General features: G+C 45.9%; 1 protein-coding gene across 3 annotated transcripts in view; it reads right to left on the bottom strand.

Annotated features, from left to right (window-relative positions):
• Positions 1-12,117, bottom strand: part of ccdc142 (coiled-coil domain containing 142) — a 63,487-nt gene that overhangs the window by 24,014 nt on the left and 27,356 nt on the right. Inside the window, exons 1-2 of one of the 3 annotated variants that reach the window (XM_062981907.1) lie at positions 4,006-4,158; positions 1,026-1,194 (exon numbers count right to left, since the gene is read on the bottom strand). In XM_062981907.1, coding sequence (XP_062837977.1) covers positions 1,026-1,146 — 121 coding nt within the window. In that variant the 5' untranslated portion in view covers positions 1,147-1,194; positions 4,006-4,158. Of the gene's footprint in view, positions 1-1,025; positions 1,195-3,924; positions 4,159-12,117 lie in introns of those variants that run through there. The other 2 variants (XM_062981906.1, XM_062981905.1) reach the window with 2 other exon arrangements.

Here is a 12,117-nt window from a genome sequence, read left to right as displayed (position 1 = left end):
TGGCCGGGCACAGCTAGTAATAGCTAAACAGTGAATCAAGGAGGTACAGTATAATAGCGAATAGATGTGCAGCATAATAGTGAAATAGTGAATCAACGAAGTATGGTATACTAGCAAAATAGTGAATCAGTGAAGTCCAGTAGAATAGTGAAACGGTGAATCAATGTAGAGTATAACAGTGAAATGGTGAATCAGGGAAGTACAGTATGGTATACTAGCAAAATAGTGAATTAATGCAGTACAGTATAATAGTGAAACAGTGAACCAATGAAGTACAGTATAATAGTAAAATAGTGAATGAATGAAGTACAGTATAATAGTGAAATAGTGAATGAATGAAGTACAGGATAATAGTAAAATAGTGAATGAATGAAGTACAGTATAATAGTGAAATAGTGAATGAATGAAGTACAGGATAATAGTGAAATAGTGAATGAATGAAATACAGGATAATAGTGAAATAGTGAATCAATGTAGAGTATTATAGTGAAATAGTGAATCAGGCAAGTACAGTATAATAGCTAAACAGTGAATCAAGGAAGTACAGTGTAATAGTGAATTGATGCACAGAATAATAGTGAAATAGTGAATCAACGAAGTATGGTATACTAGCAAAATAGTGAATTAATGAAGTACAGTATAACAGTGAAATAGTGAATCTACTTCACTATTTACTTCACTAATAGCGCAATAGTGAATAGATGCACAGTATAGTACAGTATAATAGTGAAACAGTGAATCAACGTACAGTATAATAGTGAAACGGTGAATCAATGAAGTACAGTATAATACCAAAATAGTGAATCAATGACATACAGTATAATAGGGAAATCGTGAATCTAGGAAGAACAGTCTAATAGTACTTGTGCGCAAGATATGGATGTAAGTAGGCTAGGCATGGGAAAACTTTGGCCCTCCACGTGTTCTGGACTCCAACTCCCACAATTCCTATGCTTGAGTTAGAGAGTTCCAATTAAGTGGGAGTCTCCTCGTGGAGAGAAAAAGTAGGGAATAAATCAACCCACCTGTGTCTGCGGCCTCCCCTTGCTCCCCGTTGCCGTCAGCCAGGCCGGGCCCCTTCCTGGGGGCCACCAGGGACCCCAAAGGCGGTAAGATGGACCCCGAGGCCTGGGAGACGCGGGACATGAGGAGGAGGAAGATGGCGTTCAGGCCCACCGCCTCGGCCTGCACCACCTGCGGAGAGAAGGCAAGGGTCACACAATCCCAGAGTCAGAAGGGACCCCGTGAGGCCATCTGGTCCAACCCCAATCAGAGCCCTCCCAACAGATGGCCATCTAGTCTGTAACTGAAAGACCTTTGGAGAGGGAGTCATAGAAGAATGCTAGAACTGGAAGAGACCTCAAGGGCCATCCAATTATTCAACTCAGACAGGAAGACACAATCAGAGCTATCCCGACAGATAGGGTTACTGTGAGTTTTTTGGGCTGTATGGCCATGTTCCAGCAGCATTCCCTCCTGACGTTTCACCTGCATCTGTGGCCAGCATCCTTAGAAGTTTGTTCAGAGGTCTGTGGGAATGAGGCAAGTGGGGTGTGTGTGTGTGGAATAATGTTTAAGGTGGGAGAAAGAACCCGTGTATGTTTGAAGCAAGTGTGAATGTTGCAGCTAGCATGTTTGTATAGCATTGAGTAGCCATGCAACTGCAAAGTCCATCAGTGAGGGTATGCTCATAGAGGAAACTTGGCTGTTGTTGCCTGGAGGCATCCTCTGTGAAATAATGTCCAGCGTGGGAGAAAGAACCCTTGTCTGTTTACAACAAGTGTGAATGTTGCAGTTACCAAGCTTGGATAGCCTTGAAGCTGCAAAGTCAATCAGTGAGGGTATCTTCCTAGAGGTAGCCTGGTTGTTGTTGCCTGGAGGCATCTTCTGTTTGGGAGGTGTTAACTGGCACTTGATTGCTGTCTGGAGTTCCTCTGTTTCTGAGTGGTGTTGTTTATTTAATGTCCTGATTTTAAAGTTTTTTAATACTGGAAACCAGGTTTTGTTCATTTTCATGTTTTCCTCCTTTCTGTTGAAATTGTCCACCTGCTTGTAGTGGATTTCAATGGCTTCTCCTGGTGGTTGTGTGTGTGGTCCAGCATTTCTGTGTTCTCCAATTCTATGTTGTCTCTAGGTTAGTTCATCAAGTGCTCAGCTATAGTTGACTTTTCTGGTTGATAATAATAATAATAATGATAATAATACTACAGTAGAGTCTCATTTGTCCAACATAAACGGGCCGACAGAACGTTAAATAAGCGAAAATGTTGGATAAAAAGGAGGGATTAAGGAAAAGTCTATTAAACATTAAATTACATTATGATTTTACAAATTAAGCACGAAAACATCATATTTTACAATAAATTGACAGAAAAATCAGTCCAAAAGATGGTAACGTTATGTAGTAATTACTGTATTTATGAATTTAGCACCAAAACATTGCAATGTATTGAAAACATTGGCTATAAAAAATATTGGCTACTAACAAATTGACTATAAATAAATATAGAATTGAATAAAATGAACTTACAGTAGCAACATTGTCAGAAATTAAATCCATAAAAAGTTCTATCCTTGCTGCCTAGAGAAACAGCTGAGGATCGGGGCAGGCGGCAAACTGCATTGGATAATCCAGAACGTTGGATAAGTGAAAGTTGGATAAGTGAGAATCTACTGTAATACTTTATTTTTTCTATTCTGCCTCCATCTCTCGGAGGTACTCGGGGTGGCTAACATGGGGCCAGTGAATAAAAAATTAAAATCATATATGAACATCATCATCAAACAGGTAAAACAAACAAATTAAAATCACAATAGTAGGATATAGTACAATAACAAAATACAGTAGTCTCGCTTATCCAACATTCTGGATTATCCAACACATTTTTGGGGGTTGGACTGGATGGCCCATGAGGTCTCTTCCAACTCCAGTATTCTATGATTCTATGATTCAATGTTTTCAATACAGTAGAGTCTCACTTATCCAAGCCTCGCTTATCCAAGCCTCTGGATAATCCAAGCCATTTTTGTGATCAATGTTTTCAATATATCATGGTATTTTGGTGCTAAATTCGTAAATACAGTAATTACAACATAACATTACTGCATATTGAACTATTTTTTTCTGTCAAATTTGTTGTATAACATGAAGTTTTGGTGCTTAATTTGTAAAATCATAACCTAATTTGATGTTTCATAGGCTTTTCCTTAATCCCTCCTTATTATCCAACATATTCGCTTCTCCAAGCTTCTGCCGGCCCGTTTAGCTTGGATAAGTGAGACTCTACTGTATATATATATATATACACACACACACACATACATACATATATATATATATATATCGTGATATTTTGGTGCTAAATTAATAAATACAGTAATTACTACATAGCATTACTGCGTATTGAACTGCTTTTTCTGCCAAATTTGTTGTCTAACATGATGTTTTGGTGCTTAATTTGTAAAATCATAACCTAATTTGATGTTTAATAGGCTTTTCCTTAATGCCTCCTTATTATCCAACATATTTGCTTATCCAACATTCTGCCAGCCCGTTTATGTTGGATAAGTGAGACTCTACTGTAATAAAATGATAAGGTGACATATATAATAAATAATAAAATGATAAAATGACACCTGGAGGGCCCAAGTTGGCCCATGCCTGCTCTACACTAGAATGAACCATGGGAGTTGTAGTTTCACAAGGTATTTTAAGCCATGGCTGCCTAAAACTGCAACTCCCAGGACTCAGGCTTGGAAACTACGCTTCATTGGGGTTTCCCCAGAGCGGGAAAGCCCTCTGGGAGCCCTGACACGCAAGTTGGGCGCGTTCACACGTGCAGGCGGCGTGCAAAAGGAGAAGCGGGGCAAGACCGCCTCCCTGGCGACGTCCGCGTCCGCTGGACTCCTTTCCCTCCTTCCTACCGAGTGGGATGCGCCACAGCCACGTCGGAGCCGCCACCCTCCCGACACGCGTCTGCCTCCTCCGGGATCGCAGTTGGTTACCTAGCGGGCGTGGCTTCGCAACGGGCTGGACGGGGCGGCCAATCAGAGGCAAGGACGCGCGGGCACATGATTAGAGGAGAAGTTCCTCGCGTGGCCGGCAGAGGGCGCGGCGGCGCCTGCGTGAGCCCGGTGATTGACAGGCAGCAAAGCAGAGGCGAGGAAGGAGAGGCTAATCCCGGATCAAGCCGGCGTTTAACGTGTGAAACGGGGTCAGGCAGCCAAAGGAGAAGCAAGCAGCCCTTCCCGGTGCCGGCATGAAGATGTGCTGTCTCCCCTTGGGCAGAGGTGCCTTTGCAGAAGGGGGCTGGACTGGATGACCTTTGGGGGTCCCTTTGGGGAGATAGGGCAGAATATAAATAAAGGGTTATTATGTATTATTATTACAGTAGAGTCTCACTAATCCAAGCCTCGCTTATCCAAGCCTCTGGATAATCCAAGCCATTTTTGTAGTCAATGTTTTCAATACATCATGATATTTTGGTGCTAAATTCGTAAATACAGTAATTACAACATAGCATTACTGCATATTGAACTATTTTTTTCTGTCAAATTTGTTGTATAATACGAAGTTTTGGTGCTTAATTTGTAAAATCATAACCTAATTTGATGTTTAATAGGCTTTTCCTTAATCCCTCCTTATTATCCAAGTTATTCGCTTATCCAAGCTTCTGTCGGCCCGTTTAGCTTGGATAAGTGAGACCTTACTGTATTATTAAGTTTGATTTATGTGTTGCTTATCACTAAGGCATTTAATTATTGCTTTTTTGCCTGTAAGATGCCCAGAGTAACCCCTGAGAGATACGGCAGCCTAAAAATAAAGTATTATTTTTATTATTGACACAACGACGTTGTATGACACAGCAAACAAGATAGATATGCTGGATTTCGTATCACAAAACCACAAGTCGAACACTTCCCAAGTGTCTAGGACTGTGGGATGTATTTTCGGATGATGCGTGCAGATCCCAGCAGGGTGGCCTTTTGCAGCTGGCAGATTGTAATTTTGTCAATGTCTATTGTTTCCAAATGCCGGCTGAGATCTTTTCGCATGGCACCCAATGTGCCCATCACCACCGGGACCACCTGCACTGGTTTCTGCCAGAGTTTTTGAAGTTCAGTCTTGAGGTCCTGATAGTGGCTGAGTTTTTCCTGTTGTTTTTCGTCAATGCGGATGTCACCTGGGATGGCAACATCAATTATCCAAACCTTGTTCTTTTCCACAACTGTGATGTCTGGTGCGTTGTGTATTATTATTATTATTATTATTATTACTGTGTTATGAAAAGCATCCTTATTATTATTATGCATCCCAGTCTGGGTTCAGGCCTAGCTATAGGACTGAGATGGCATTAGTCGCCTTGGTAGGTGGTCGACACAGAGAACTAGATAGGGCAGGCGTAATAATAATAATAATAATAATAATAATAATAAAGATCTCAGCCGGCATTTGGAAACAATAGACATTGACAAAATCACGATCTGCCAACTGCAAAAGGCCACCCTGCTGGGATCTGCACACATCATCCAAAAATACCTCACACAGTCCTAGACACTTGGGAAGTGTTCGACTTCTGATTTTGTGATACGAAATCCAGCATATCTATCTTGTTTGCTGTGTCATAATAAAATAATAATAATAATAAATAATAATTAATGCAATTAAGGCCAAAATCGAAAAATCAGCTGATGACCCAAAATGCAGACTCTGCAAGGAAACCGACGAAACCATTGATCATCTCCTCAGCTGCTGTAAGAAAATTACACAGACAGACTACAAACAAAGGCACAACTGTGTGGCCCAAATGATCCATTGGAACTTATGCCTCAAGTACTATCTCCCAGCAGCAAAGAACTGGTGGGATCACAAACCTGCAAAAGTATTGGAAAATGAGCACGCAAAGATACTGTGGGACAAAGTTCTGGAACACAACACACCAGACATCACAGTTGTGGAAAAGAACAAGGTTTGGATCATTGATGTTGCCATCCCAGGTGACAGTCGCATTGATGAAAAACAACAGGAAAAACTCAGCCGCTATCAGGACCTCAAGACTGAACTTCAAAGATTCTGGCAGAAACCAGTGCAGGTGGTCCCAGTGGTGATGGGCACACTGGGTGCCGTGCCAAAAGATCTCAGCCGGCATTTGGAAACTATAGACATTGACAAAATTATGATCTGCCAACTGCAAAAGGCCACCCGACTGGGATCTGCACGCATCATCCAAAAATACCTCACACAGTCCTAGACACTTGGGAAGTGTTCAACTTGTGATTCTGTGATACGAAATCCAGCATATCTATCTTGTTTGCTGTGTCATAAAATAAAAATAAGAATAAAATTGAGAGCTAAATTGACAAAGAAAACATGGCTGTGGCTCACAAATGGAACTCTGAAAAAGGAGACGGAGGGCCTGATTCTGGCAGCCCAAGAACAAGCCATGAGAACCAATGCCATCAAAGCCAAAATTGAAAAGTCTACGACAGATCCCAAATGTAGACTCTGCAAGGAAGCAGATGAAACAATAGATCCCGTCCTCAGCTGCTGCAAGAAGATCGCACAGACAGACTACAAGCAGAGGCAGAACACCGTTGCTCAGGTGATTCATTGGAACTTGTGCCACAAAGACCATCTTCCTGTGACAAAGTACTGGTGGGATCACAAGCCGGAAAAAGTTGCAGAGAATGAGCATGTCAAGCTACTCTGGGACTTCCGAATTCAGACAGACAGGGTTTTGGAGCACAAGACTCCTGACCTCACGATTGTGTTAAAAAACAAAGTATGGATTGTCGATGTTGCAATCCCAGGTGATGGCAGGATTGAGGAGAAACAACTGGAAAAGCTGACACAATATGAGGATTTAAAAATCGAATTGCAGACTGTGGCACAAGCCAGTCAAGGTGATCCCAGTGGTGATCGGCACACTGGGTGCAGTGCCTAAAGGCCTTGGCCTGCACTTGAACACAATTGGCGCTGACAAAATCCTCACCTGCCAGCTGCAGAAGGCCACCTGACTGGGATCTGCACGCTTTAATCGCTGATACATCACACAGCCCTAGACACTTGGTAAGTGTCCAACTTGGGATCCAGTTCAACAGCCAGCAGAGTGTCTGCTGTTGACTCATCTTGTTATGTTTCAAATAATAATAATACAGTAGAGTCTCACTTATCCAAGCTAAACAGGCCGGCAGAAGCTTGGATAAGTGAATATCTTGGATAATAAGGAGGGATTAAGGAAAAGCCTATTAAACATCAAATTAGGTTATGATTTTACAAATTAAGCACCAAAACATCATGTTATACAACAAATTTGACAGAAAAAGTAGTTCAATACACAATAATGCTATGTAGTAATTACTGTATTTACGAATTTAGCACAAAATATAATGATATATTGAAAACATTGACTACAAAAATGGCTTGGATAATCCAGAAACTTGGATAAGCGAGGCTTGGATAAGTGAGACTCTACTGTACTTTATTTATAACCTGCCTCCATCTCCCCAAGGGGACTCAGAGAAGTTCACATGGGAACCAAGCCCCAAAATCAACAAATAAAAACAAAACGCAATAATGGCATATATAGTTAAAACAATACAAAAAATCATAAAATACTTCAGCGGATGTCAGTACAAAAGGTGGAACTACAGTAGAGTCTCACTTATCCAACACTCACTTATCCAACGTTCTGGATTATCCAACGCATTTTTGTAGTCAATGTTTTCAATACATCGTGATATTTTGGTGCTAAATTCGTAAAAACAGTAATTACTACATAGAATTAATGTGTAATGAACTACTTTTTCTGTCAAATTTGTTGTATAACATGATGTTTTGCTGCTTAATTTGTAAAATCATAACCTATTTTGATGTTTAATAGGCTTTTTCTTAATCTCTCCTTATTATCCAACATATTCGCTTATCCAACGTTCTGCCGGCCCGCTTATGTTGGATAAATGAGACTCTACGGTATTAATAATTGCAAGGGAAGACAGGCATGTGCAAAAAACGCAAGGTAATACAATTAGGAATAGAATTAAAGTGTTGGAGATTAGGGCAGGAAACAATTAATACTGGATGGTGATAAAAACTGACCTATTGTTCGAAGACATGTTGGAACATCCAAGTCTTGAAATGTTTGCAAAATGTGTCTAGGGATGGGCCTGGGAGGCCCTGGGAGAGGACGGGGCCAGGAGGGGGCGGGTCATCTCAATTTGTTCTCCTGGCAGAAGGACGGGGCTACCCACCCCATCCTTATGCTGGGAGAAAACAAGCCATTATTATTATTTATATATTTCTAACCCGCTTTCCTCTCAAATCGGAACATGCGGCGATTGCCCCGGTCCTCCTCCCCAATACTCCTTCCTCGATCTTCCGGCTGTCTTCTCGGCATTGTGCTGGGAGGAGGGCGAGACAGGTGACGTCCGAGAGTGCTCTGGATGGCTCTCAGATGCTGCATGCCTTCCTCAAGCTGTCCTCCCTGCGTAAGGACAGGACTACTCGCACCGTCCTTATGCCAGGAGGAGGGCGAGACACGTGGTGGCTGAGAGCTCTCCAGAGGGCTCTCAGCTGTTGCGTGCCTTCCTCCCTGCGTAAGGACGGGACTACTCGCACCGTCCTTATGCCAGGAGGAGGGCGAGACACGTGGTGGCTGAGAGCTCTCCAGAGGGCTCTCGGCTGTTGCGTGCCTTCCTCCCTGCGTAAGGACGGGACTACTCGCACCGTCCTTATGCCAGGAGGAGGGCAAGACACGTGGTGGCTGAGAGCTCTCCAGAGGGCTCTCAGCTGTTGCGTGCCTTCCTCCCTGCGTAAGGACGGGACTACTCGCACTGTCCTTATGCCAGGAGGAGGGCGAGACACGTGGTGGCTGAGAGCTCTCCAGAGGGCTCTCAGCTGTTGCGTGCCTTCCTCCCTGCGTAAGGACGGGACTACTCGCACCGTCCTTATGGCAGGAGGAGGGCAAGACACGTGGTGGCTGAGAGCTCTCCAGAGGGCTCTCAGCTGTTGCGTGCCTTCCTCCCTGCGTAAGGACGGGACTACTCGCACCGTCCTTATGGCAGGAGGAGGGCGAGACACGTGGTGGCTGAGAGCTCTCCAGAGGGCTCTCAGCTCTTGCGTGCCTTCCTCCCTGCGTAAGGACGGGACTACTCGCACCGTCCTTATGCCAGGAGGAGGGCGAGACACGTGGTGGCTGAGAGCTCTCCAGAGGGCTCTCAGCTGTTGCGTGCCTTCCTCCCTGCGTAAGGACGGGACTACTCGCACTGTCCTTATGCCAGGAGGAGGGCGAGACACGTGGTGGCTGAGAGCTCTGCAGAGGGCTCTCAGCTCTTGCGTGCCTTCCTCCCTGCGTAAGGACGGGACTACTCGCACCGTCCTTATGCCAGGAGGAGGGCGAGACACGTGGTGGCTGAGAGCTCAACAGAGGGCTCTCAGCTCTTGCGTGCCTTCCTCCCTGCGTAAGGACGGGACTACTCGCACCGTCCTTATGCCAGGAGGAGGGCAAGACACGTGGTGGCTGAGAGCTCTCCAGAGGGCTCTCAGCTGTTGCATGCCTTCCTCCCTGCGTAAGGACGGGACTACTCGCACCGTCCTTATGCCAGGAGGAGGGCGAGACACGTGGTGGCTGAGAGCTCTCCAGAAGGCTCTCAGATGCTGCGTGCCTTCCTCCCTGCGTAAGGACGGGACTACTCGCACCGTCCTTATGCCAGGAGGAGGGCGAGACACGTGGTGGCTGAGAGCTCTCCAGAGGGCTCTCAGCTCTTGCGTGCCTTCCTCCCTGCGTAAGGACGGGACTACTCGCACCGTCCTTATGCCAGGAGGAGGGCGAGACACGTGGTGGCTGAGAGCTCTCCAGAGGGCTCTCAGCTCTTGCGTGCCTTCCTCCCTGCGTAAGGACGGGACTACTCGCACCGTCCTTATGCCAGGAGGAGGGCCAGACACGTGGTGGCTGAGAGCTCTCCAGAGGGCTCTCAGCTCTTGCGTGCCTTCCTCCCTGCGTAAGGACGGGACTACTCGCACCGTCCTTATGCCAGGAGGAGGGCGAGACACGTGGTGGCTGAGAGCTCTCCAGAGGGCTCTCAGCTGTTGCGTGCCTTCCTCCCTGCGTAAGGACGGGACTACTCGCACCGTCCTTATGCCAGGAGGAGGGCGAGACACGTGGTGGCTGAGAGCTCTCCAGAGGGCTCTCAGCTGTTGCGTGCCTTCCTCCCTGCGTAAGGACGGGACTACTCGCACCGTCCTTATGCCAGGAGGAGGGCGAGACACGTGGTGGCTGAGAGCTCTCCAGAGGGCTCTCAGCTCTTGCGTGCCTTCCTCCCTGCGTAAGGACGGGACTACTCGCACCGTCCTTATGCCAGGAGGAGGGCGAGACACGTGGTGGCTGAGAGCTCTCCAGAGGGCTCTCAGCTGTTGCGTGCCTTCCTCCCTGCGTAAGGACGGGACTACTCGCACCGTCCTTATGCCAGGAGGAGGGCGAGACACGTGGTGGCTGAGAGCTCTCCAGAGGGCTCTCAGCTGTTGCGTGCCTTCCTCCCTGCGTAAGTACGGGACTACTCGTACCGTCCTTATGCCAGGAGGAGGGCGAGACACATGGTGGCTGAGAGCTCTCCAGAGGGCTGTCAGCTGTTGCGTGCCTTCCTCCCTGCGTAAGGACGGGACTACTCGCACCGTCCTTATGCCAGGAGGAGGGCGAGACACGTGGTGGCTGAGAGCTCTCCAGAGGGCTCTCAGCTGTTGCGTGCCTTCCTCCCTGCGTAAGGACGGGACTACTCGCACCGTCCTTATGCCAGGAGGAGGGCGAGACACGTGGTGGCTGAGAGCTCTCCAGAGGGCTCTCAGCTCTTGCGTGCCTTCCTCCCTGCGTAAGGACGGGACTACTCGCACCGTCCTTATGCCAGGAGGAGGGCGAGACACGTGGTGGCTGAGAGCTCTCCAGAGGGCTCTCAGCTGTTGCGTGCCTTCCTCCCTGCGTAAGGACGGGACTACTCGCACCGTCCTTATGCCAGGAGGAGGGCGAGACACGTGGTGGCTGAGAGCTCTCCAGAGGGCTCTCAGCTGTTGCGTGCCTTCCTCCCTGCGTAAGGACGGGACTACTCGCACCGTCCTTATGCCAGGAGGAGGGCGAGACACGTGGTGGCTGAGAGCTCTCCAGAGGGCTCTCAGCTGTTGCGTGCCTTCCTCCCTGCGTAAGTATGGGACTACTCGCACCGTCCTTATGCCAGGAGGAGGGCAAGACACGTGGTGGCTGAGAGCTCTCCAGAGGGCTCTCAGCTGTTGCGTGCCTTCCTCCCTGCGTAAGGACGGGACTACTCGCACCGTCCTTATGCCAGGAGGAGGGCGAGACACGTGGTGGCTGAGAGCTCTCCAGAGGGCTCTCAGCTGTTGCATGCCTTCCTCTCCTGTCCTTCCCACTGCATCTCTTTTAATTTGTAGTTCCATATTTTCCCCCTTCCTCTAATTTAATTGTGTTTCCAATGTTGGCTGCCCATTTGATCATGCAATCTTTCACTTGCTCTATTTCTGCCGACTACTCTAATAGTCTTTTGTATATTTTCATTATTACCTTCTTTTCTGCCCCAGAAAGATTCTTTCTCCGAAAATCCTGTTATCTTGTCTTTATTGCAATATTCTCTTAGTTATTTATTTATTATTATTATTATTATTATTATTATTATTATTATTATTTATTAGCGACATTTATATCCCGCCCTTCTCACCCTGAAGGGGACTCAGGGCAGTTTACAATACATACAATATATTATATTATGCAACTATATTGCAATATTAATTAATTAATTACTTAATGGCAGCATTAATTATTATCATGTACGTTGGAACTCAATCGACAGACCCAGTTTTTTGAACTGAACACGCCTATCTCTATTTTATAATGTGTTTTATGAATACTGATGTAAGTTAATAATAATTTTTAACTGATTTATTGTCAGGACCCAGGCTGCAGAGCACCAATAACCTTACACAGAGGCCAGAATCTATCTAATATCTTTATTAAAGAAATATATAAAGTCAATAAAAACAAGTGAAGAATATAGTTCAGAAGCAGACCTTTCAGATGAGGTCAATTATAGTCCATAAATGTACTGTCCAATATAAGA

Source organism: Anolis carolinensis, chromosome 5 (assembly GCF_035594765.1).
Source record: "Anolis carolinensis isolate JA03-04 chromosome 5, rAnoCar3.1.pri, whole genome shotgun sequence".
NCBI classification, from domain to species: Eukaryota; Metazoa; Chordata; class Lepidosauria; order Squamata; family Dactyloidae; genus Anolis; species Anolis carolinensis.
This window is presented reverse-complemented; position numbering and strand designations above follow the sequence as displayed.